Source organism: Mercenaria mercenaria, chromosome 6 (genome assembly GCF_021730395.1).
Source record: "Mercenaria mercenaria strain notata chromosome 6, MADL_Memer_1, whole genome shotgun sequence".
In the NCBI taxonomy this organism is placed as follows: Eukaryota; Metazoa; Mollusca; class Bivalvia; order Venerida; family Veneridae; genus Mercenaria; species Mercenaria mercenaria.
In genome coordinates, this window is record NC_069366.1 from 21,265,151 (window position 1) to 21,291,995 (window position 26,845).

The window sequence follows — 26,845 nt, forward strand, 5'->3', positions numbered from 1 at the left end:
GTAAAACAACGTGTCACACGCAAGACCCAGGTCTGTAGCTCAAAGGTCAAGGTCACACTTAGACGTTAAAGGTCATTTTTCATGATAGTGCATTGATGGGCATGTCCGGTCCATATCTTTGTCATTCATGCATGGATTTTAAAATAACTATGCATGAATGTGTGACACAGTAAGACGACATGTCGCGCGCAAGACGCAGCTCCGTAGGTCAAAGGTCCTAAACTCTAACATCGGCCATAACTATTCATTCAAAGTGCCATTGGGGGCATATGTCATCCTATGGAGACAGCTCTTGTTGATGGTAGTGGTAGTAGTTTACATGAAGATGATACATGTAATAATAAGAACAACTCTTTTAACATAATACTGAAGTTTGGTTTGTGAATTATATAAATACAAATTTTTGACCATGTTTCACTTGTAGGTTCTGGTAACATGTCTCTGGAGAATTTCTCACCTGCCTGGTACCTGTTGGAAACACATCAAATGGCCAGGTAGGTAAACAGTGTGTACCGTTTGTTTATCCACAGTGTGCCACAAACACATGAACATTACACATTAATGAACACATGAGGCAGGAATAGTATCCATATAGCTATGGCATGATTTTATGTAGTTGTAGAAATCTTGTGTAAAGAAAATATTTAATCTACCGGTAGTTGCTTTATCAATGATGTCAGAAAAATAAAGGTCATAATTTTAGACTGGTAAGAAGTACCATAATAATTATGACTGAAGTTTGGCAAATATCCTTCTAACCCACTTTTATTTAATTGCAATTTTGGAGTATTATACTGTAAACTCATTTAATTTTGTGGGCATAGAAATTCTTGGTTTTTGACCATAACAGATATTTCATAGGGATATAAATTTGTGTTTTTGACCTTTGAACATAAATTGAATGGGATTGGGATTAAATGTCATGGATAGGCTCAACCACGAAATCCATGAACATTAGTCCTCCATGAAAAGTTTTGATATCACAGTTTGTATTTTTACTCCTTTTTTTTTTTTTTTTTTTTCAAACTACAGAAGGCTACACCGAGTCTTACTGAGTTAAATTTTTGTCGGTTAGTAGTGTAAATACTCTAGTATCTTACTATCGGTGTTAATGTACTTACCTGTCTGCTGCAGTTTTGATGACCTGAAGTTAGGCTTGAACAATATGCGTTTGAGTGCAAGAACCAGATCAGAGGGACCAATAGCATTTGTAAAGACAAACATTGGAGCTATATTGGACTGCCTTGACAGCTTAGAAAGTAAGGACACATGCTTCATAATTATTGTGTAGTTATTAAAGACTATTACAAATTGTTTCTTCTGTCAAAAATTATTGTATGTGCCATTAATTGTGCTCCCCAAAATGTTTATGTGGCGCTTAGAATTGCCCTTGTCCATCAATCTGTCCTAGCTTACATTTACATACTTAGGTGGCTATAGGAACAATGAGTAACTGTACTACTTCTTTGATGTCATGCATTCTGTAGGGTTGTATGTGGCTTTTTTTCTTTTACATGGCTAAAGGAACAATAGAAAGAAGAAAAGCATAGCCACATAAATACCCATATGTAGGAACATCCGTCCATCTTTTCGTCTGTCCCAATTTGTGTCGTTCATATCTCAGAAAGTATTTGACCCGGAGTCATCAAACCTCACAGTGATATATTCAGTATCATTGATGAATATTCTAGATCAATTATAAAGTTATAACTGTAAAATACTGCCAACTATATTGATATTTACTAGAAGTTATGTCACACTGCAGTGTATAGTTTATTCAATGGCAGTAAAAATAAGCATGCTTGCATTTATACTATTAGTATGTAAAATACTTGTGGAGAAGTTTAGTTACTGATAACATTTCACATATTTTGATTTTGAACAAATTTAAACAAAGTAGGAAGTAAATACCATCACCAACTTAATGTAAAATATTTTTAGTTGATTAGCTAGTTTTGTGTGTTTTCTCATTTTGTCTAGCAATGTATGAGAAGTTTACCGAGGATGATATTCAGAGAGAATGTATCAGTTCATACGCAGTATCTCTGATGCGTAAGTCTATATCATAACTTTATTTTTTCATCATTATTAATGGTATATAGCTTTGTATGATTTACTTAAACAAGAACAACAGTTAAACATAATACTATGCATAGTAAGTTACTGAGGTAAAGTTAGAAGTGAGATCAGTAGAAATGCCAGACTGTGATACCAAGTGAACAACTGCCTGCATGTACCAGGATACCCTAGTAAACAATGATTACTTTACAACAAACTTTGTGGCAAGACCTACAAACTGACCTGTATATAGATAACCTTGCCCACCATATGATCTTCACCCTTGAATTTAGAACCTCTATGGTCATAACCCCATAGGGATTATTTTACGTTTTGAAAACGCAGCTCTTGTTTTGAATTCCAGCTGTTCTGTTTCATTAGTACTGCATTAAAAGTAAGATGTTGTTAATTTAAGATTAAGGTAATATATGCAAGGTAATTCAAAGTAAAATTTGGCTTTTTCTTACAACTTTATATTCCAGATCATTATATTTTTCTATATTTATGTCATTTTAGAGGCTAAATCTTGTGCTGATGGGTTATTTCAAGATGTATTGGGACGTAAAGACAAAGCTGATGCTACAAGAAATGCTCTCAATGTTTTACAGAGGTTTAAATTTCTCTTCTATCTACCACTCAATATAGAGAGAAACATTCAGAAGGTAAGAGTAAAATATATGAAAGAAACAAATTAAAAGAAACTTCCAGTCCATATGTTAAGAATTTCTTACATTTAATATTCTTTTAATCTAAAAGTGTTTCCAGTAAAAGTAATGAAAGTCTGATTTTTCACGAGGATGAACGGAACAATTTTGCTCAATAAAAGAAAAAAAGTGAAAATTGTATTTCTGATTTTACTCGGTATAGAAATGATGCTGTATTTTACCATGATTTCAGGGAGATTACAATCTGGTGATCAATGACTATGTTAGAGCTAGATCACTCTTTGCAGAAACACAAGTCAAAGTTTTCCAGACAGGTGAGTTTGTAAACTCAAGAGCAGTCTTATTTATTTTGTATATACAATGTATAAGGTATCTCCATGCAGCTATCCCTAAGATTTAAGCTTACACAATGACATCTGTGGGTTATTTTTAAAAGCTTGGTATGTACTTGGCAGTTGGTGGTACATATTTTACGCACAATCATACATATCAACAAACCGGATATGCAGCCATTGTACACATTGTACTGTCTATTTGATGGTTGTTACATACGTTCATAATCTACACCCTGTCCAATTTGGTATGAGTGTAACTTATATTTGCCCCTGTTAAAAGAAAATGACTCTGCTAATTTTGTTCATTCTACTATCTTTTTGGTTTCATGTAACATTTGCAGAAAACTTTTTCAAACCTTTGTTTCTAAATTCTTCAATGACAGCTTCCTGAAATGAAATCTAGTCTTTCTATCTTATATGTCTGTTTGGGATATCACATCCAAGTTCTCCCCTTCCATGGACTTGATTCCATAGTTTTTAACCTCCAGGGTAGGAGCAAACTAAACTCCTACATGGCTTACGCAGGGGCTTTAACCACCGTTTTGGATATTGAAACACGTTGTAAGGTCAGGAATGCAAAATTGTCCGACTTGCCCAGCTTGTTCGAAAGCCCATACCGGCAAGCAGAATTTCACCATATTTTACTATATAACCATTATAAGAACAAGTAGAAAATAGCTCTTGGCAAAATTAACAAGTAAGTCAAAATCAGATTTTGCGGCCCCTGAGATTGCAGTTACACTAGTCCTGCCTCAGACGTTTGTTAGGTCAGTTATATACTTGTTAACTTGTTACCTTTGCAAACAGAGAAATGGCCTGTATAGGACAGCCGTAATTCGAGTCATATAGTGAGACTGAAATTTTGTTTGATACTGTAATAGTTAAGAATTTGGTGTTATTCATTTACAGTATACAAAGAAGTAGAGGAGAGAGTTCATGCTTTCAGAGACATGTTACATGCCAAATTGCTGAAACTTCCCAACACACTGGAAGAACAGAAGAGAGTCATCAGGTTCAGTATTGATTAATTTTCTCTCCTGCTAAAGTGACTGTCAGAGTGAATGAAAAGGACAAACAAATATATAATCAAAACAGAACATCACTGGAGCTTACAGTTGGCTTGTTGTTCATTTGTTGATCATTTGTTGAAAATAGTTTTTATGAAAAAAGTTTGTTTTAGCTTGTTCTATAGCACCCTTTTATTATTTTTCAGATGGTTTGGATTGGACCTGTTTAGGGTCTACCAGAGTAAAAAAAAAAAGGAAAATAATCTTTAAACAAATTCTTCTTGTGAATCAGTTGATGGATCTTCAGTAAACTTGGTCTGTAGCATCCTTATATGGACCTCTGTCAGTTTTATCCATATGTTTCTGCTTGACAGCTGTTAGTGGCCATAGGAGCTAAAAACAGAGAAAGACAAGTACAATTTAATGATTTGATTTTGTTTGTTGCAGATACCTAACTCATTTAGAGTGTAAAGGGGATCCAGCGTGGGAATGTATACAGAACCAGCAGCAGTGGTTTACAGCGTTACTCACAGAGTGTAAGGAACATCACATCAGTGAACCAGATGAATCTAGTCAAAGAAACTCTTCAAATACTGCCCAGGTGCTATACACTAGAGGTTTGTCATCATAAAATTCAATCAAATTTAAATTGAATTTTACTGTCATTTTTTATTTTCCATCAAAGAAAATGAATAGAATTTGAAAAGTCATTCTGTCAGTATGTGATTATAAAGATAGATCTTTATCTACATCACATACAGTTGTATTGTTTTGCATTATTGCAAGTATATATCTCAGATGAGGTGTAGTTGGCATTGCAGACAATCTTGTTTATTATTGGAGGTATGTTTTTGTTGCTTAAAATTTTAATTTTCATTTCAGGTTCAAGAAACTCGGCCTATCTGGGAGAAGGAGGTAAACTGTTAACTGACGCTGCATTCATTCAGATATCTGAAGAAATAATAAATTATTTATAACTTGTATTTAACTTGAATTCTGGACAAAGGGTATTAAGGAGAAACGGCATTCAATTAAAGACTGTTTTTTATTTTTTAGAATTAGTTATGTCTGTCATGTGCAAGATGTACTTAAGAGTATGATATGTTTTGTTTGAGCAGTCGGTACTTGAACTGTATGTTGATAACACTTTATGAGTTTTTTCTACAGTTCTGACACCAGTGTCAGAAATTTTCATTACCCCTCAAAAAATTTTACCCAGAGGGATTTAAACCTGTAACCACTTGGTAAGGAACATTTGCTTTATTTCCAGTTAGTGTATGTCTTTTTTTCAACTTTTGTCAATATAACTTGTAATGATTAGTATCAACAGTGGCTCATGCTGTGAGTTTGAGCCCATTGATGGATTGACTTCATTATGAGAAAGCCATCCAGTTGGCTTGCAGGAGGTTGTTGGTTCATCCCAAATGACTATCTCTGTTTAAAACCTTATTGAGAACTGCATTGGGTCTTCCTTCACAGATTAAGTTTGAAAATAAGACCTGTTAAAGGAAGGTTTTATGTCACTATATGTGTAAACTTCTTTAATAATTCTAGGTTGGAAGTTCAAGACCCCACAGAAAGTTTTATTTGTAGAGGAGTTGACTGAGATTATGACAAATAATTTTCCAGAGTTTTGGAAACTTGGACAGGCTTACATTGCTGGTTCCCTTACTGTCAAAGAGGTAAGCTGGGCACCAACATAATTGTACACTAATCTGGAACTCTTACGTTCATCGTAGGTAGAAATTAAAGAAAAGCTGATTTAATATTTAATGATACTATCTGAGACTTTTATTGCCAGCTAGAAAAAAAACTATATGAGCCATGTCATGAGAAAACCAACATAGTGGCTTTGCAACCAGCATGGATCCAGACCAGCCTGCGCATTCGCGCAGTCTGTTCAGGATCCATGCTGTTTGCTTTCAATGCCTATAGCAATTAGAGAAACCGTTAGCGAACAGCATAGATCCTGACCAGACTGCGCAGATGCGCAGGCTGGTCTGGATCCATGCCGGTTGCAAAGCCACTATGTTGGTTTTCTCATGGCACGGCTCATATACACAAGATGAAAGCAGATTGCAATATGATAAATGAGCTTAAGACCATTCTTGTTATCTTGCTAATGTCTGTACCTGGCAGCTTGAGGCCCTCAGACTTTGTATATGGCCTGTTGTAATAATCTACTTTTAATCATTTTTCACTTAAATTTCCAGGTTTATGTCAAACATTAAAAAAGATTAGAAGTCACATTCTGTTCTGCAAATTTAAGAAGATTTAATAGGGTAATATTTAGTTATCTTTTCATGATAATGATGCCTGCTATTTTCAGGAAGGAAAACCAAGTAAGCCAGATCAAACCAAATATAACACATTTAAGGTAAATTACTTTTGAATAGATATAAGAGGGGTTAAATTATTTGCTGCAAATATGCAAGATGTATTACTCTTGAGTATTCCAATAATTCAAAAAAGCAATTTTGCTTGCTTCTTTGTTTAGGGTTTAATGCCATTTTTTATCTGTATATTTGTTAATCAATTGTCAGCAGTTATCCTAACCAGCTTTCCTAGGTTCTGTAGCAGTACTAACCTGTTTTCCACAAGAAACTTTCAACTTCTCCACATGAATCAGAGGTGGAGGATGAATGATTTCTGACACAATGTGTTTTATCAGTCATCAGGAAGAACATATGTCTTGCCCAGGGATTGAACTCACGGCCCCTTGATCCATAAATCTGCTCTTTCCGTCTTAAGCTAAGCAGGCAGACTCAGTAAAGCAGTTAAATGTTCTAGAATTATTGTTACATAGTAATGGAATGCATTGAAAGTTATGTTTCTATGAATTGTATGATAAATGAGCTGCACCATGAGAAAACCAACATAGTGCGTTTGCGACCAGCATGAATCCAGACCAGCCTGCGCATCCGCAAAGTGTGGTCAGGATCGATGCAGTTCACTTTCAAAGCCTATTGCAATTAAGGAAACCGTTAGTGAACAGCATGGATCCTGACCAGACTGCGCAGATGCTCAGGCTAGTCTAGATCATGTTGGTTGCAAAGGCACTATGTTGGTTTTTTCATGGCGCGGCTCAAATATTACTCATTGAAAATCATGTAACAGGACTTACCCTTTAATTCAAAACTAAGGATAATTATCATGATTTGTAAATTTGTTTTGTTCTTTCAGCAAATGGTGTCTTCAACTATAAAATATTTCTCAAATATTGTAAGAGCGGCATTTCTTCCTAAGTCATTGGAGAATGTTCCAGAGGAAGGCTTGCAAGAGTATGGAATGTGGCCAGAGAGTAAGAAGGATATTCCAGGAGCCTGGCTGCCCCATTGTGTCAGATATGTGAGGTAGGCTTTATATAGGCATGATTTAAAGGTATACTAGACCTATTTTTATCCCCCGCCGATGAAATCGGGAGGGGGGTATTGAAATGGCGTTGTCCGTCCGTCAGTCCGTCCGTCAGTCCGTCCGTCCGTCCGTCCGCAGCCATTTCTCAGTAACTACTTGGTAGAATTTCATGAAACTTGAAATAAACATGAACCAACATACTGCGATGATGCCCGTCAAGTTTTTTTTTTGATTGGTCAATTTCCCTCAGAGTTATTGCCCTTGATTTAATAAAAAATGTCCGTCTGCAACTATTTCTCAGTAACTAACAGGTAGAATTTCATCAAATTTGAAGTAGACATGAACCAAGATACTGTGCTGATGCCCGTCAAGTTTTTTTTTTGATAGGTCAATTTCCGTCAGAGTTATTGCCCTTGATTTAATGAAAAATGTCCGTCTGCAGCCATTTCTCAGTAACTAGCAGGTAGAATTTCATCAAACTTGAAACAGACATGAACCAAGATACTGCGACGATGCCCTTCAAGGTTTTTTTCGATTGGTCAATTTTCCATATAGTTATTGCCCTTTAATTGTTTAAAAATCCACAGATCTGTACATAACAAACCAACCAATTGGAAGAATTTCATTAAACTTCTTTCATTCTTTTCCATGAACATTTATTATAAACATGTGATGTTGTGTACCTACACCTGGTCACCACCTTACCTTGTTCCCCCCCCCCACCCCCACCCACCCACCAACCCCCCACCATTTTTTTTTTTTTTTTTTTTTTTTTTTTCATTTTTCATTTTCTATCAATATTTATAATCAACATGTAAACTGTTGTGTCTTCACCCCCCCCCCCCCCCCCAGCCCCACCCAAACAAACCATTCATTTTCTTTTAATTTGATTTTGACTAATGAAATTATTTGCTTCTTGGTAACATTCTTAACTTTTTGCTGGATATATTTTTTTGCCGTTCCTCAACTCTGACCCTTTCGGCGGGGGATTCCAATTCATCGAATTTGCTTGTCCATATTTAACCTTTAACCTGCTAAATTTCTTAAATGGACAGGTCCATCATTCAATTTGGAAAGCCACTTGTTATTCAAAGGACTGGTGTGTTCACTGAAAATCTACCGACTGGCTATGATCAGCCTGCACAGATCTGCACTGGTCGCAAAGGCAAATTTTTTGCTACCAGCAGGCTAAAGGTTAAGATGTGAACAATTACTACTGATATATGGGGCCTGCTTTGCCAAGGTGTTAAGGTTTCTGACTAAGAATCACTTGCCTCTTACTGATGGGGGTTTAAAACTTGCTTGGAGCATTTAATTCTTCATGTGAGGAAGCCATTGTGCTACTCGTACATACAGTTTATGTATAATGAAAATATATGTAATATGTTTAGATGTATAAAAAGTATTATGCATTATGTTTATAGAAAAGATATTTTAGTGATTTCGTCAACAAGTTTTATTATGTCTCCCACCACACAGTGATGTGGGAGACATACTGATTTACTCTTGTCTGTGTGTCTGTCACAAAGCTTGTCCATACTCTAAGTCAAACATTTCTCATCCGATCTTCACCAAACTTGAACAAAATGTGTTTGACCATAAGACCTCAGCCAAGTTCGATAACTAGCCAAATCAGGCAAGGCACTTGAATTATGGCCCTTGAACATAATTACAAACAACTACCGATGCAACATTGTAGATAGGTTACTCCACTCCACTACCGATACAGCATTGTAGACCGATGCAACATTGTAGCTGGTTACCACTACCGACACAGCATTGTAGACAGGTTACTCCAACATGTGAATACCAATAGGCCACAAACAGTAAACAAAGACAGACTTACTATTCAGATGATTAGGCAGTTGTGGGAGACATGCACTTTTCTCAGAAGCACCTCTAGTTTTGTATGATTTAATGAGGTGTGTGATTTGGTAGATGTTTCCATGTATACATTTTGTGTGGTTAAGCATGTGTCAAAAGTATATTTTTATTAACAATAATGTTAAACTGTATAGAGAGTACTCTGTAACTTAGTGGTGAGTGTGCTGACCTCACAGGTGGAAAATTGTGGGTCGAGGGTTCAGTTTTTTTAGCACTGCAAGGCCTACATGAGGGTAACTCTGTAAATGTAATATATAATCTTGTCATTACAATGTTACAGATCATGTGCATCCTCCCTGTGCAGCTTGGATTTACCCAGTGACAGCCAGGAGCTGATCCAGGAGTTAGCTTTTGATATGAGAACCAACTGTATGTTCACCATGCTCCAGCAAGCTATCAGTGGTATGTGTCATATCACTTACCTTTTCATAGTACAGTATACTTAGATTATGTTGTTCCATTTTGAATCATTTGAGCCTCATCATGAGAAAAAAAGGTGCATTTGCCACCAGCATGGATCCAGACCAGCCTGCGCATCCGCACAGTTTTGTCAGGATCCATGCTGTTCTGCGCAGGCTGGTCTGGATCCATGCTGGTCGCAAATGCACTATGTTGGTTTTCTCATGGCACGGCTCATTTGTACCTGCTTTGCAATTAAATAGATTAAAGAAGGTCATAAACATGCAATATCAATATTGCTTGGTTAGTTAAAGGGCTGGAGGCTTTAGCCAACAACTAAGGTGTAATTATGTCCATGACTATTGGGGCATGTGTATTTATTTGAGATAAGAGTGTATACAAGATGAACAACTGCTGTTTCATGTTGTTTTAACTGATGTTATTGCAATGTCAGAAACATTCTTGGAAAAAGACTGGTAAAACATTCATCTACACTATATTTAGCTTCACTGCTGTATGAAATTTAAACTGTTGTGAACATTCTTTTCAAAGTAACTAGAGCGTTGTCGGGTATTCTGGAACCGTAGGCAGTTTTGGTCCGCATCTCGTATTTTTGGTTAGGAACACTGTTCCTTAATTGTTCCTAGTCTGAATTGATAATCAAGTCCACTTGTTTTTGCAGGCGTCTACACGTCGTCTGCACATTCATGTCATTGCTATTATTTTAACTTATTTTGAAATTTGAAGCGCAAAATCTTTTAGTTACTTATACCCGTAAAAAAGGGATAAAAACAGCTGACATTATTACAAGTAAAAACAGCGCATTTTAACAGTTTAATAGTTTTTTCTAGAGTGAAAAACATGTTCGTATCAAAATTAAAGCGTCTGCTTGTTGTTAGCGCTGCTTAATGATATGTTGTGAATGGTTCCAAAATACCTGACAACATTTTATCACTGTCTGGTATATTGGAACCAAATGTCATAAGATTGATAAAATTACATTTTCATCTTCCTAAGTGTTTTTAGAATGAGTCGCCAGTTCCAGTGCAAGTAGTATTGCAAATTCACAATCAAAACTTCAAGTCACTAGATATATATTAAGTAACTATGATAAGAAGTAAAAGCATTTCACTTCACAAAGCAGCTAAAACTTTTGGTATGCTCAAAACAACTCAATTAACAATAATTAAGCCTGAAATTGGGGCTCGCAGTGGCTCTGAAACTATATTAAAGAAGGAAGAGGAGGACATGCTTGCAGACTGGACAATTACCATGACGGAAATGGGATTTGGTTTATAAGCTAGGGCAGAGATCCTAGACACCATTCAACGTATCATTACAGTTGATGGTGTGGCTTCTCCTGTTGTAGATTTTCGACCGGTAAAAGAGACTGGTATCGTGTCATTTTAAAAGACACTCAGAATTAGTTTCTAGAATGCCTCAACAATTAGCTAAAGAGATGTGACATCCAAAAGAGTTGAGCATTGGTTTTCTGATATATTTCATGTCAGTAGAGCGGAAAGATTCTCTGATATGGAAAGATCCCAGTAGATGGTTTAACGCAAATGAATCTGTTTTCTCTTATGTCCTAAAAGTGGCAAAGTACTTGCTCCAAGGGGTGTACCTAACATATATAATATATAATTTTACATCATCTGATAACACTCAGGTAACTGTTCTAGCATATATGAGTATGGATGCTGTTGGTTTATGTCTAGGCCTCTCATAGTACATGTGCTGTATAACCCTCTGGAAGATTTCCCAGATGCTATTCTTGGGTACAAACACAGGGTGGATGGACTCGGAACTGTTTGCATTCTGGCTAAAAGATGTGTTTCTACCTGCACTAGAATGAGAACTGTATCGAACAGACGGTCATGTTGTTTGTCGAAATTTATTGATATACACTTGTTTGTTCTATTGTGGTTTGATACAGGCTAAAATTATGTATTACACTTAATTGATAATAAGCATTTAATACCGACTTAATAGACAGAATTCAATTAACTTTATTCATCTAATAAAACATGATGATTTGTGTTCAATTTAAGCTGTTTAAAAAAAAAAATGAAGGTGTCCCAAAATACCCGACATGTCCCAAAACTGCCTCCAACGGGTTTTATTTTCATCCACATAAATTGCACTTAATGTGCATATGCCTTTACCGGGGCCAAATTTTATTCGACCGAAAAAGATAGGAAATTCAGAATGTTCATGCCCTGTCCCGAAACAAGCATATGTAAAATCAAGGTTAAAAAAGTTTGTTAGGTGTCCCAATATACCCGACAACACTCTACAATAAACAGAGCAAAACATGACAGGTGATATCCTATGACAATTTAGTGCCTTCTTATTTATTATTATGAATTTATCTTTGTGAAAATGAGGTATTAATAGACTTACACTTCTTTTGTGAAAATATTTTTACAATTTTGAAAAGTTGATTCTATCTACAAGACTAATATGGCATTTCAGATGTTCGTTGTCTCCACACAAAGGAGACTTGGGTTGTTGAATTGGATGATGAATTTGGTGGTACAACACAACTAGTAAGCAATAATGTATATTTTTAAGTCAAGAATAAACTGTAAGCAATGAGGAAGTTTTTCCTGCAAAATTTACATTACTTGTATTCAGTTGAAGTCATTTCAGCATGAAAGTATAATCTTACTGGCCTTCCATAGAGGAAAGCTTTCCTGGACTTTATGCTAACAAAATAAATTGTTTTACAGTGCTGTAATGTAGGTATGCTTGTGTATGTACAAGTTTTTACCCTTTGTAGCTCTTGTGCTTTAAATTTAAAATTTGACTCCAAAATAATAGGTAAAAGTTTACTTGAGCAACAGATAGAAGAATAGATAGAACAATTACAGTGAAATAAAATTTTGTGATATACTTTGAAATAATTTAATTAATCCTCTGCCACGAGTGGTGGGGGTTATAGCAGTGGTCTCTGTCCGTCCTTCCGTCCGTCCGTAACATTTTGTGTCCACTCTGTATCTGCTAAACCTCTTGAAGGATTTTCATGAAACTTGGGTCAAATGATCACCTCAAGAAGATGTGCAGAACTCATGAGTCAGCCATGTTGGCTCAAGGTCAAGGTCACAACTCAAGGTCAAAGGTTTGAGCCTTCCATTTTTGTGTCCACTCTGTATCTCCTAAACCCCTTGAAGGATTTTCATGAAACTGGGGTCAAATGATCACCTCAAGAAAATGTGCAGAACTCATGAGTTAGCCATGTTGGCTCAAGGTCAAGGTCACAACTGAAGGTCAAAGGTTTGAGCCTTCCATTTTATGTCCACTCTGTATCTCCTAAACACCGTGAAGGATTTTCATAAAAATTGGGTCAAATGATCACCTCAAGACGATGTAGAGAACTCATGAGTCAACCATGTCGGCTCAAGGTCAAGGTCACAGCTGAAGATCAAAGGTTTGAGCCTTCCATTTTGTGTCCTCTCTGTATCTCCTAAACCCCTTGAAGGATTTTCAGATTCATTGATGTTGTCATACATAGACTATAAAATATACTTAACGTTAATGCTTCCGGCCAATACCATCAACCCTTTCACTACCCATAACAGCGGCAGGGGATATAGCTATCTTTCAGACTGCCTTGTTCTGTATAAATGAAATTTTGTGATTTTGCCAAAAACAACTATTTTATTGGGATATGAATGTGTGAAATTTCACTTATCTAGATAAAAGAATGGGAACTTCTTGTTTGTTAAGATTCAATTTTGAGGACTGATGCAACCATGAGATCTATGAAAATTAGTATGCTGCTTTCTCCTTGATTCGAGCCTCTTAAATCTTTTAGGTGTGTGCATATTTTTTTAAACCTGTTCAATTAAATAATTTTTGTTTGTTGTTACAAAAATATTTGCATTTAAAAATGGACATTAAAAATTAAACGTTTATCATCTCTTAAATGTACTTTTTTGCATGACACTGAAGGAGGTCAAACTCCACATCATTTTAAAACTTTCTCATCAATTTGAGCCCTTTGTTTGGTAGGTCAATAAATGGTAATATTTGCACAGTCTATTTCCATAAAGCAAATTTTTATCAAGATTGACTTCTTGTTCAATTGTTACAACAGTCAAAATATGCTCAGGGTGCTTTTAATTTAAATTTTGACTCACAATATTACCCACTGTGTAATTTCCTCTTGAAATAAGCAAATTTTGATGCAAAATATTAAAACAAGTATTTACTCAGTTTTTCGGTGGTTTCATGTCTAATATTTTCCAAGGCATTATAAAATGTAAATGACTAAAGTTTCTGATGGAAGAACATGCAACATGAGCATGTAATTTACTAAAACATGAGGGCTCGAATCGACGAGAAAGCTCGAATCGACGAGAAACAGGCATACCCCATATTATAAATGATTTTGCATGTTGTTTATTTACAGCCAGCCCTGTTTGAGAACATTGTTAATGAAGCCATTCAACATTTGCATGAAGTTGTTGTGCAGAATAAACTGGGAGAACCTGAGGTAAGACTGCATACACAATCTTTGTACTAAACATTTGGATAAAAACTCATTTCAGGACAATGTCCCTTGTGCCCATTTGTTGTTTTTTTTTTCAAGACAATTTTCTTTATACTTCAAAAACTTATATTTTGTAAGTTCAGTAGTATAAGAAAGGATGGTGCGAGGACATATCTGACCCCACTTGACATATGACCCTTGACCTAAACCGACCAATGCTGACCAATTTCAACAAATTTAAAACAAATTTTAACAAATTATTGTTAAAACCTATAGTAAAATATGATTAAACACTTCCACCAAATATTTGCCAAAATCCTGCCAAGTGGCAACAATGTGGCAGTCGCTGCCAACTTGACAAACTTTTGGCAGAACGTTGGCAAACACAAATTCAACCAATCAAAAGCCTGCCATTTTTCTGCCAAGTGGCAGCAATGTGACAATGTCTGCCAACTTGGCAAACTTTTGGCAAACTTTTGGCAGATTATTTTTATTGAAAAAATGTAAAGGTATTTGATTTTTTTTTCAATTAATAACTACTTTTATTGTTTTTAAATAATTTTAAACATTTGATATAGATGAGTTTCAAAATAAAATATTGTTTGAAAAAAGAAGTTAATGTAATTAAACCTCATTAGTTAAAACAAAAAACGGGAAAAAAAGTAAAGGAATTGTTCATTTTGTGGAAAAATAAAATAAAAGTTTTTTAAAAATCGGGGATAATTTGATATTCAAAAGCAATGTTACCTTTATTCCCTGAAAGGTTAAAAATCCGGGTATAATTATTGTGGGCCGGGAAAAACCCCCAGATAAGGACCCCTGCAATGAATGGATGAAAGATGTATGGCCATGACTTTTGCTTGACAGTGGTGAAAAAAAGGGTACTGTGATAAGCAAATGCTTTCAATTTAAAAAAAACAAAATCAAAACATTTGGAGAAAGATTGCAAAAATTTAGTTGTGAACCCCTTAATTAAAAGTACACACTTGGGTTGGGACAAAAAAAATCAAAAAAGGGAAAAAGGGGGTAGGTACCCCCCGGATTCACATGGAGCGTGATTAGCGAAGAATTCCCAAAAAACAATTAAAAAAAAATTTAAGAAAAAAGAGTGATTGTTAATGTATTGATGATATTTGGTCAGTGATTTGTTGAAAGAAAAGCTTTTTCAAAAAATAATAAAGGAGTAAGTCTTTAACCGGGGTTTTGAAAATTTTAGTAAATATGTTGGGGTTTTTTCCCATTAAGAATAAAATGGAGAATCTGTTACAAAAAATTTTGAAAAATAATATTAAAAGGACGATTACCGAAATTTATGGGTAGATAAAGGAAAAGAATTTTTAAAAAAAAAGTTTAAATCATTTTTGAAAAAAAATAAAATTAATATGTATCATAATTTAATAAAGGGAAAAGGGTTTGAAATTTGGGATTTAATAGGTTTAAAAAGAATAATGTGGAAATTTTTGCAAATAATATTTTAAAATTTTTAGTTTTGCAGGATATGGTTGATAAATAAAAAAAACAAAAATTTAGTATAAAAGCCACCAAACCCGAAAGAAGTAAAAACTTAAAAAGTCTGTTTACTTTAATTTATATGGTGATTTAAAAATCCCAAAAAAGAAAACCCCAAAATTTTAAAATTGGTGATGAGTTTTTAGCAAACAAAAAGTTTTTAAAAAAGGGATATCACCAAACGGACGAGGAAATTTTTAATTTTAAAATTGTATACAAACCAAAGACACTATTAAAGATTTAAATAATGAAAAAATTAAAGGTTCATTTTTGAACAAGAACTTTTCCCTTTCTACACAAGAATTTTTTAAAAAAAAAAGTTTTTAGACGAGATATAAGAAAAAAGTTTTTAGTAAAAATTGGAAAGGTTAAAATGAAAAATTTAATAGTTGGGTCCCCAATTTGGGAAATTTGAAAAAAAAAATTTTAAATTTAAAAATATTATTATTAAATGGTCCATAAAATTTAATTTTTTAATTTGGAAATAGAAAACATTAGACAGAAAAACATTCACTTAAAAAAAATGCTGCTGTTACAAAAAAAGTTTTTAAATTTTGTGGGAGAGTAAGTCCCGGATTATAATTACAGGGGTTTTTTTGGTTGTTCAGCGATTGCCTTTTTCCAGCTATTCCTTTTTTTGAGCATTTGCTGGCGCGTTCCATCAGTAATTCCCATATTTACTAACAGACAAAAACTTGACGACAAAAAATTTTATTTTAAAAGCACATCATCACAAAAAAAAAATTTCAAAGCAGGTTTGGGAAAAAGTAAATAAAGAAAAAAGGGAAAAACAAGTTATTCAGGTTTTTTTTACATTTATTAGATGCGGAAAAAAAAAAAATTTTTCAATCCCTTTTTGAAACGTATATAAAGGATTTAAAAATTAAGGTTTAAAAAGAAAAAAAGAAGGGGTTTAATTAATTTTAAATTAAAGTTTTTTTAAAAGTATTTTATATAAATGAGAAAAATTATATCAGTGAAGGAAATTTTGCATCGGGAAAAAGTCGTTTTTAGATATTTTTAAAGAATTAATCCTAATTTTAATATAATTCAGAACCAATTCCGAAGGGAAAAAAGTTATGGATCCAATTAAAATTCATAAAACCCTTTTTTAAACTTGTGCCAAGAACCCTTCCAAATATTTTTTTCCCTTTTCAGTAAAACTTTAAAAGTCATAAAAAAATGTTATCTTTGCTAAACATTTTGATGGTGTTTTGTCCTTGAACGTTTTTTTTAACAAACGTAATTTTTTAAAAAACAACATCACGACAATGGTGTTTAAATGCCCCGGTGGGCAGTAAAAAATCTTTTTTAACTGATCATTTATAAAACCATACGGAAAAAAAACCAATTGACGGATTTGTTTATGTTAAAACCAAACCCCAAAAATATGTTTTAAAGACTAAAAAAAAAAAACGGGGAAAGAAAAAAAAGTTGGTTTGATTATTTGAAAAAACTACACAAATTCAGGGGAAAAAAGGGTTTTAAACAAAATGTTCAAGAGGTTTTAAAAATTTTTAAACAGTTGATAACTTTTTAGAAAAAATGATTTTAAAAATCTTTTCAAAAGATATAGTAAATTATATTTTTAAATGTTATTTGGGGCTTTTTTAGAGTTTTTTTTTCTAAAAAGATATTATATATAGATGGTTTAAAGAAAGGTGATGATGTTTGTAAAAATTATCTGCATTTGGGGAAAAAATAATGAATCCAGATAAAAATTCATTAAAAAGTTTTTAAAAAGAAGAAATGTTATTAAATAAAAAACTTGTAAAATATTTAGCGATGAATATAAAAAAAATGTCATTTTTTAAATTACAAAATGTTATAGTCTTATCTTCGTAAAAGAACTTTTTTTGAATGGGACTGTGGTTGTTTTTAAATGAAGAAGAAAAGCTGAAAGATTATGTATTGTCCAGACCAAAAAATATTCGAAACAACCCTAAAAAAGTATTGTAACGACTGTGATATAATGAAGAAAAAACAAAAAAAAGCATTATGCAGTTTCTAAAGCCTTGGTATTAATTCTGGGTAATAAAATGTGCTGAAAAGGAAAAAAACGAGAAAAATGTGGAATATAAAAAGTTAATGGAAAAAGATAAAAATTTTAAATATTTTATTTCTTCTTAAAGATAATTTAAAACTTTATTTTTTTTATTTTTTTAACCCTTTTTTGCTTAACGAATTTTATTTTCAAATATAAAAATAGAGGGAAAATTGAGGACTACAAAAAAAATTTATAAGAATTTGAAATTAAAATTAATATAGACAAGATCCAAAGAATAAAATTTATTTAACTAAAAACGATCTTTGAAAATACTTAAATTGAATTAAAAACTTTAAAAGGTTTTAAAAAATAAACGTTTTTTTAAAAAATTTTTTGCAAAATGGTAAAATGTCAATATATACACGTAAATCGCTTATTTTCAATAAAAGGGCTTTAGAAATTTTTAACAAACGAAAAAAAAAAAAATTTACGTCAAGTTTTTGTGAATAAAAAATAAAATTTTGGAAATTGGATTTTAAAAGGAAGTGGTGGAGATAGAGTCATTTGAGCATTATATAAACAGATATAAGTTAGCCCATTGGCGTTAATTTATTTAAAATTACCAAAACCATTAAAAAAATTCAATGAAAGGTTAAAAAATATAAAGAAGGATAACAAATTTTTTAGATGGTCCCATTTAGCTTACAAATTTCCCTGTAAAAAAAACATTTGAAAGATTTTCAATTTATAAAAAACATAAAAACGATCTTGATTATCTGGAAAAAGTTTCCTGTTAATTAATAAAATCCCAAAAATTGAAGTTTTAATAAAAATTCTTTTTTAAATTTTTGGTTTGAAGAAATAGTTTTACCCATTTAATTCAAATATCAATACGAAGAACACTGTGACATTTTGCAAATTAAAATGATAAAATAAATGAAAAAATAATGATGATGATGTAAGCTCAAAAAGTGTCCAAATTTTTTTTGGATAAAGACTTTAATAAATTAATTTTTTTAAAAAAAAACAAAAATGCAAATAAAAAACCTTCGTAAAGCTGTCTGCAACTTTTTTCCAAAAAAGAAATTAAATGCCATCCAAATTGTTTAGCTATTAATGGTTCAAGGTTTTAAAAATCCCAAAAGGGGAAAAGAAAAAAGTACAATTTAAAAATTTCATAAAGGTTTCCCAGTATTTTTGTATTTTGTGATTTTGAATCAAAACTAGAAAGTTTAATGCTTTCCCTCAATAAATTTCATTTATACCTTCAAAATCTAAGTTGGGGTTACGGCTATAAAGTTGTTTTTGTAATGACGAAAAATATACTAAACCCCCCAGATTTATGGGGCCCCAAAATGCATTTAAAAGTTTTAAAAAAATGTTTGAGGAAGAGGAATATTGTAAAAAAAAATTTTTAAAAGAGCACTTTAACAAAGAATGAATGTCAAAAAAAGTGAAGTGAATTTAAAAAAAAAAGTTTTGCATTTTTGTGAAAAAAAATATAATGATAGAAGTTTTCAATCAAAAAAGGATCATGTAAATTAACGGGAAAAATTTTAGGGGAAAGTGCTCACTCGAATGTAATATTAATTTTAAACTAACACATAAAATTTGTTTTTTTTTCAAAATTTAAAAGAGGTTTGACGGTCTTTTTTATGAAAAAAATAAAAAAAAAAGAAATTAAGTTATTCCCTAACAATAGGAAAGAATTGGCATTTAGATTCGACTTGGTTTTATGTTCTTTTCCAATTTATGTCTCAATTTGGGATAAATTTTGTAAAAAATATTCCAGAATTTTAAATATTTATCTAAGAATTTGATTTATTAATTTTTTAAAAGACAAAAGGTTTTTATCCATATGATTCTGGATTTTTAAAAAATTAAAAAAAACAGAATTCTTCTAAAGAAGAGTTTTATTCAATTTTAAATGAAAACCAATTGAAAATGAATCAACTTTAAAAAATATCGGGAAAAAATTTTTGAATTAAAACATGGGAGTTATCAGATCTTTTTTAAAAAAATGGTTTTCTTTTAGCTGATGTTTTAAAAATTTTTAGAAAACTATGTTTGGAGTACTACAAATTGATCCTTGTCATTATTTTAGTGTCCGGTTTAGCTTGGGATGCAATTTTAAAAAATGACGGGAAATTAAGTTAATTTTAACTGATATTGTAGTATTTTTTTTATTAAAAAAAGGGACTGAGAGGGGGGGAAAAAGTTTATTTAAACGATACGTAAAGAAAAACAATAAATATTGAAAGATTATAACCAAATTAAAATCAAAATACATTTGTACCTGACGCCAATAACCTTTAGGGTTTGGGCATGTGAAACCTTTACCTCTGGAAATTTTAAAAATTTATATCCGAAAAACTTTAAGAAATTATTGCAAAAGGTAAAACAAACTTTTGTTGAAGTGATCTTGAATACCCCAAAAGAATTACTACTGTAATAATGATTACCCTTTAGTCCTAAAAAAAATTATTATACCGACAATGGCTTTCTGATTAAGTAAAAATTTTAAAAACGTTTTTGAAATAGGAAAAAGTAATGTAAAGAGGGGTTTAAATTTTAAATGAAAAAAAAAAAATTTGTAGTTTTTATAAAAATTTTGAACTATATACAAATTGGGTTAAAAGTAAAAAAAAACATAAGTATTAACTTTTACAAAAAGCCCGGGTTAAAAAAAGTATATGATTTTAATACTCAAAAAAATCTAAAGCAAAAAAATTCATTTAAAAAGGTTTTTTTAAAATTAATGAAAAAATTTCTGTTTCGGTAAAAACATGGAGAATTTACGCAAGGGGTTTTTAAAATTTAACTATGATAAAAAATATTTTTTAAATACATAGCCAAATTTTTTTTTTTGTTAGTTCAACGATGTTTAACTCAAACCCTTTTTTGGTTTTTCATAAAATAAAAGAAATTTTGTTATTAAACAGCCTTGTTATTTGGAAAGTGCATTTAGTTTATAAAAATTTTTAATGTAGATTTTCTTTATAATTTATTAAGAAAAGTACGAGGTAATTGTAAAAAAATTTTCCCTGCACTGTTCATTTTGTTATAAAATTAAAAACCAAGATGCATATGAGGTTTTTTATAAGGAAAAAGATTTATTTGTTAGTGATTACGTAGTAATTAAAATTTTTTTTTGATAAAATAAAAAAGAAATTTGGGAAAAATTTTAAAGATGAAGTGCTGGCTTCCCATTTTTAAATTTTTGTCGGATTAAAAGAAAAAAGTTTTTTATTTATTAGAAAACGAAGTAAATTTTTAAAAAAGTAAAGGAATTAAAAAATTGTTGTTAAGAAAAAATAGCTAAAATTAAAAAGATACTTTGTTTAATTCACCCAAAAGTAATAACTTTTAAAGTTATTCGTTCTAATAAAACAAAAATTTTCCGTTATGTTAAAATAAAATTTTTTCATGGTTGTGAAAAAGATTATTTTTTGATAAGGGTTTGTTTACATTAGCTTTTTTTTAAAATTTAAATTTAAAAAATTAAAATAACCTTAAATTAAATTTAAATTAACTCTTAAATTAAAATTTAAATTAACTCAAAATTTAAAAATTTAAATTAACTCTTAAATTAACTTTTAAAATTTAAAAAACTTAAATTTTAAAACCATAAATTTTTAAACTGAATATTCAAACTTTTAAAAAAATTATTAAAAAACATCATTTTTTTTAAATTCCCTTTGCATAATTAATAGAAATGATTCATTTTTTCTTTATTTTTTGATTGTTTTGAAGAATTAATTTTCTTTATTTTTATTTGTATTTAGTTCCCCTTTTATCTTTTTAAATTTGCATCAACAAGAAAAATTCGATGAAATTTTAAAATTAATTGTTACTTATTACCTTTTTGGAACTAACCGGGGTGCATTTCGGGTTTTCCATTGAAATAATCCCCCCGGGTATTTTGGGTATAACATTTTAAAAACAATGGGGTTTTTTTTTAATGTCTTTCTATTTTATTACTTTTTCATTTTTATTTTTAAAAATTCCCATTATATTAATTTTTCCCAGAAAATTTACATGTCCTTATTGGTTAAATAATTTAAAATAGTTTTTTTTCATTTCTCTTTGATTATAATTTTTAGTTTTTTATACAATAAATCTACAACGGTACTTTATTTTTGAAACTTTTTAATGAAAAATAAAAAATAATATCCGAAAGCAACTTGTTTTGTCTTGTATGAACATTGTTGTTTTTTACATTTGGTTTTACTTAATTACTTTTTTGGGGAGGAAGCCCAAAGGGGTAAAAGTACAAAGTATTCAAGTAAAAACCAGGGTTTTCCCGGACATGAATGCCAAATTTTTAATTCCCACACCGCCCTTTTTTTTAATTTTAGAAAAATTTTTTCTTAAAAACCCCCAAAAATTTTTTTTTAATTTTTTAATTTTTTTTACCCTTTGTCTTTTCAAAGTTAGAAATTGGTTTGTTATAAATTTTATTTTTTTTTAAAATTTTTTTTTTTTTTCTATGGGGAAGTCGTCGAAAGGTCCCGTTGTGAATCAATCTGTGCCCCTTTTCCATTAACAAAGATGTAATCAAAGGTTTTCCCTAGATGCAGCCAAATACAAAAAAACCCCGTTTTGTTTTTTTTTTGTTTTAAATTTTAAATCATCCAGACCCTTTACTTTTGCTTTTTTTGATTAGGTGTAAGTTTGGTGATATATATTTTCTTTCATTGTACTGAACATCCATTTCAAAGTTTTTATAACACCCGTACTGGGGCCCGTCCAGAAGGGCTCCCTGCTGAGGGGCCATTTTTTGGACTATTTTTTTGCATTGGAAGAATTTTTTTCCTTCAACCCGCTAAAGCCAAAAATCCACCTTTTGCCTTTTGGACATTTTGGGTTTTTTAAATTGTAATTTCTATCCCTTTTTATTTGCAACAGCTTTTTTAATTTTATTAAATTTTTGTTTTTGTTATAGTAAAGGGGTTTCCTGTAATTGTTATGTTTTTAATCTAAAAAAATTGGAAATTTTGTTGTTGTAGGTCGGGTAAATTTTCTTTTGTCCTTGTAAGGTTACTTTTATTCAATATAATTTGATGTCATTAATATAATTTATATTTATTTTTTTAATTTATATTTATTTTATTTAAAAAATGACAAGTTATTTAAACAAAACAAATTTATTTCCAAAAGTTTTTTTTCAACTGTTTTCATAAATACAAATTTTGTAAATAGATTTTGCAGTGGGTGTGTATTTAATTTTTAATTTTTTGTAAATTTTTAGGATTTTTCTGTTATTTCTTCTTTTTATATTCCAATTTAAAAGAACAAATCCCCAAAAAACTTGAAATTAATTTTTAGCAGACTTCCGTAGTCTTATTATTTTTTTTTATAATAATAAATTTAATTTAAAACCCTAATTATTCTTGATTTACTTGTGTTTTCTGTTTTTGGATAAAAAACACCCTTTCAACTTCAAAGACGACAAAAAATCAAAGTCAAGCATTATCTGCTGCATTAACTTTAAATGTATCTAATAAAAGTGGGGGTTTTTTCTTGATTATTACTTTTGTAGGGGCGTTGTAAATAAACAAAAACTGTTGTGGTTTTGTTTTAACCGCCGTTATTCTAAAAAATTGTATTAATCGTTGTTTTATCGTTGATTGCGTATCATTTCCCCAAGGTATGCCCTCTTGCTTTGTAAATCTTTCAGAAATTTTAATTAAGTCCAAATCATTTGAAAAACAAACGCGGAACCCATAGAATTTAATTTTTTTACAATTACTCTACCCGCTTTAACGTTTAGCTCTAAAAATTTAAATTTATCATACTGTTTTCTGCAGGTTTTTTGAATTTTTTGGAGGGATAATATTAGTTTTAAACCCCTTTAAAAAATTTAATAAATTTTTTAAGGAAACTTTGATTTACCCCATTATTTCCTGGATTAATTTGTCTAAAATTAAAACCCGAATTTTATCGCGACAGCCGTGCAGTGTATCTAAATAAAAATTTTCGTTTGTTAGTTTATTCTGATAATCTTGATAGTTAAATAAATTTTTTTAAAATTTTTTACTTTGTTAAATTATTACAAACATAAACAATTTTTCCCTTTTGTTTAACCTAACTGTCAATTAATGAAGCTGCATTATTAATTTGAGAATTTGGGCTCCAAATTTACCCAGTACCATCAGAAGCTTATTTACTTTAAAACTTACTTCAAAAAAACCATTAAAAAAAAAAAATATGAACTTCATCATTAATTGTAAAGTGATATCCTTTTTTTGTTTTTAAATTTTTTCCCGGCGTATTAAAGCTGTATCTAATTGAAAGGAGTTAATTCTATTTTTTCGCAAATTGTTTGTTTTAAAAATGTATTATTTTTATTATTTTATTTTTTTTTTTAGTTTTTATTAAAATTAAAACTTTAGTTTTTTTTTAAGTTAAACTTTTTTTTTTATAAAAATTTAATCTGTTAATCGTTTACGGTCCCCCATCCCGACAATAATCTATTTAAACTTTTATTAAAATCCTCCCCATTATCATTATTTTTTTGTTATTTTTTCTTGTAATTCCTTAGCCCAAATTAAATTCCAACTGTGGGGGCAGGTTTCTTTTTAATTTTTTCAAAATTTTATCGCGCTAAAATTTTCCCAATTTGTGCCCCCCTTTTTTGTTATTTTAAATGCTGCTTTTCCTGCGTTTCCAAAGCTTTTTTTTTTAGCTGTGCTAATGAAGATGAAAATCCCCTTGAAAAAAAATTTTGTTAAAAGTGCAAAAATACCCGTACCATGATGATTTCTTCTTTGGTCTGAGATCCAAAAAAATAAATTTTCCTTTTTTTTGTCATAAAAATTTTTTGTACATTTATAAAAAATAAAATTTATAATTTTATATTTCTTTTTAAAAATTAGGTTAAAAATTGTTTCAACCTCATTAAAAATTAAAAATTTACCAAATACCTGTAATATATATTCTTTTTGAATTTTTATATATTTATTAATTTCAGAATATCCTCTTTGGGTTTTTTTGTAAAAGGGAAAACTCTTGTTAAATCTGCAGTCTTAAAGTAGATTATCATGAAAATTTCATCAACAAGTGAATTATCAATAAGATCCAATGAATGTAAATTGTATCCCCAGAGTTGTTTTTTTGGTGTTGTAGTTCCCCATTAGTATTTTTTAAATTTTTTTTTTTCAAATCCAAGCAATGTATGAAAATTTGTACTTCCCAAATCCAAACCAAAATTATCTGTAATTTAAATCAAAAAACTTAAAAATCTTAAAACAAATTCCAAAAATTATTTGGGGCAATTTTGATTTTTTTAAATTCAAAATCTCTTACTTATTAATGTTTCCTAAAATATTATTAATATCTGTGAACTGTGAACCATTTTTAAATAATTTTTCCAAACCCTTTCCTTTGATTCGAAATTTTTTTTTTTTTCATATCATCCTAATTTATTTCCCGGTGGTTGTGTTAATATATCCAAACCAACAAAATAAGTTTTATTTTTATTAAAATTAAAGAACGACTAAATCTGATTGTAAAAAACCCGGTTTTTTTTTATTATCTTTAATGTTTCGAATTAATATTTTTTTGTTCCCTTTATATATTCAAGAAAAATAATTTTTTTAAAATTTCATGTTGTTCTGGTAAAAATGTTTTCATTTTTAATAGGTTAATCAAATTTTGTAATACTTCATTTTTTTTAGTTCATTCCCATTTTTTTCCGCATCAAAATTGCCCCAAATTCTCCCCCAATCATTAACCATTTCTTTTGGTTCATGGACAAATGTCCCCAACCTTGTTAAATTTCTTTTTAAATTCTAGATCTTTTATTAATGGTAAACCGACTTTTTGTTAATTTTTTGAATATTTTTATTGAATGAGTTTAAAAGTTTTTTATTATTGTTATTCTTTTTTTAATCAAAACAATCAAAAACATTTTTACTTTAGTTTAAATTTCTTCTTTTCCAGTTTTCTATCCCCTTAGCAATTTTTTGTTTTGACCATAAAATTTTTAAGTTTAAAAATTAAATACCCCTTTGTCCATTTGGGGAAACTTTATATGGGTTTTATATTTATTCCTTTTCCCGTTATTTACCCGTGTTTCGAATATCCTTAATTACACTAAATAATTACTTAGTTGTCCTTTTTTTTTATTGGAATTTTTATTTTTTTTTTTTTTCATCTTCTGTTAATGTTTTTCTTTTTTTTATATTTTGTATTTTTTATGTTATTTTCTTTTATCCTCCAATACATTTTCTAGAATTATTAATTTTCCCCTTTATTTTTTTCCATCGATTTTTTGAAAAAAAAATGATGAGTTTTTGTCTCACTTTGGCGGTTGTCGGCGTCGGCGCGGCGTCGGCGTTGCCTGGTTAAATTTTTGTTTGGTCAGCTTTTTTCCAAACTATCAAAGCTATTGCTTTGAAACTTGGAAAATTTTTTTCACCCTTAAGCTGACCCTGTATAGCAAGAAAAAAACTCCATTTGCTTTTTGCAAAATTTTTTGGCCCTTTTTACTTTGAAAAATATCAGATTTCTTGGTTAATTTTTATGTTAGGTCAATTTTCTCCTAAACTATCAAAACTATTGCTTTAAACTTGAATACTTGTTCACCATCATAAGCAGACCCTTTTAATCAAGAACCTTTCCCCATCTGCTTTTTTCAAAAATTTTGCCCTTTTGGATTGAAATCGTTTTTTTGGTTAAATTTTTTTGTTTGGTCAGCTTTTTTCCAAAAATTCAAAGGGTGTTGCTTTAAAACTTGAAAACTTGTTCCATCATCGTGACCCCGACGCAAGAAAATAACTCCTCTGTTTTTTCAAGATTTATGGGCCCCCTTTTGGACTTAGAAAAATCAGATTTCTTTGGTTAAGTTTTTGTTTAGGTAACTTTTCTCTTAAACTATCAAAGCTATTGCTTTGAAACTTGCAACACTTGTTCACCTTAAGTGCCTGTACAGCAAGCAAATAATCCATCCGCTTTTTTCAATAAATTATTGCCCCTTTTGGACTTAGAAAATCTTTTCTTGGTTGGTATTAGTTAAGGAATTTTTTTCATAAACTATCAAAGTTGCTTTTAAAAATTGCAACGTTTTTTTACCTATAAAGGGGCATGTACATCAAGAAACATTTCTATCCCGCTTTTTGCAAGAAAGATGGCCCCTTTTTTGACTTGAA

General features: G+C 30.7%; 1 protein-coding gene across 2 annotated transcripts in view; it reads left to right on the top strand.

Moving 5' to 3' along the window:
* Nucleotides 1-26,845, top strand: part of LOC123549455 (exocyst complex component 2-like) — a 51,628-nt gene that overhangs the window by 12,414 nt on the left and 12,369 nt on the right. For both annotated transcript variants that reach the window (XM_053545351.1, XM_053545352.1), the window contains 14 exons: nt 425-494; nt 1,135-1,259; nt 1,981-2,052; nt 2,575-2,720; nt 2,956-3,037; nt 3,968-4,070; nt 4,513-4,682; nt 4,948-4,980; nt 5,620-5,747; nt 6,395-6,442; nt 7,249-7,418; nt 9,584-9,705; nt 12,178-12,251; nt 14,117-14,200. In XM_053545351.1, coding sequence (XP_053401326.1) covers nt 425-494; nt 1,135-1,259; nt 1,981-2,052; nt 2,575-2,720; nt 2,956-3,037; nt 3,968-4,070; nt 4,513-4,682; nt 4,948-4,980; nt 5,620-5,747; nt 6,395-6,442; nt 7,249-7,418; nt 9,584-9,705; nt 12,178-12,251; nt 14,117-14,200 — 1,427 coding nt within the window. The remainder of the gene's footprint in view (nt 1-424; nt 495-1,134; nt 1,260-1,980; nt 2,053-2,574; nt 2,721-2,955; nt 3,038-3,967; nt 4,071-4,512; nt 4,683-4,947; nt 4,981-5,619; nt 5,748-6,394; nt 6,443-7,248; nt 7,419-9,583; nt 9,706-12,177; nt 12,252-14,116; nt 14,201-26,845) is intronic.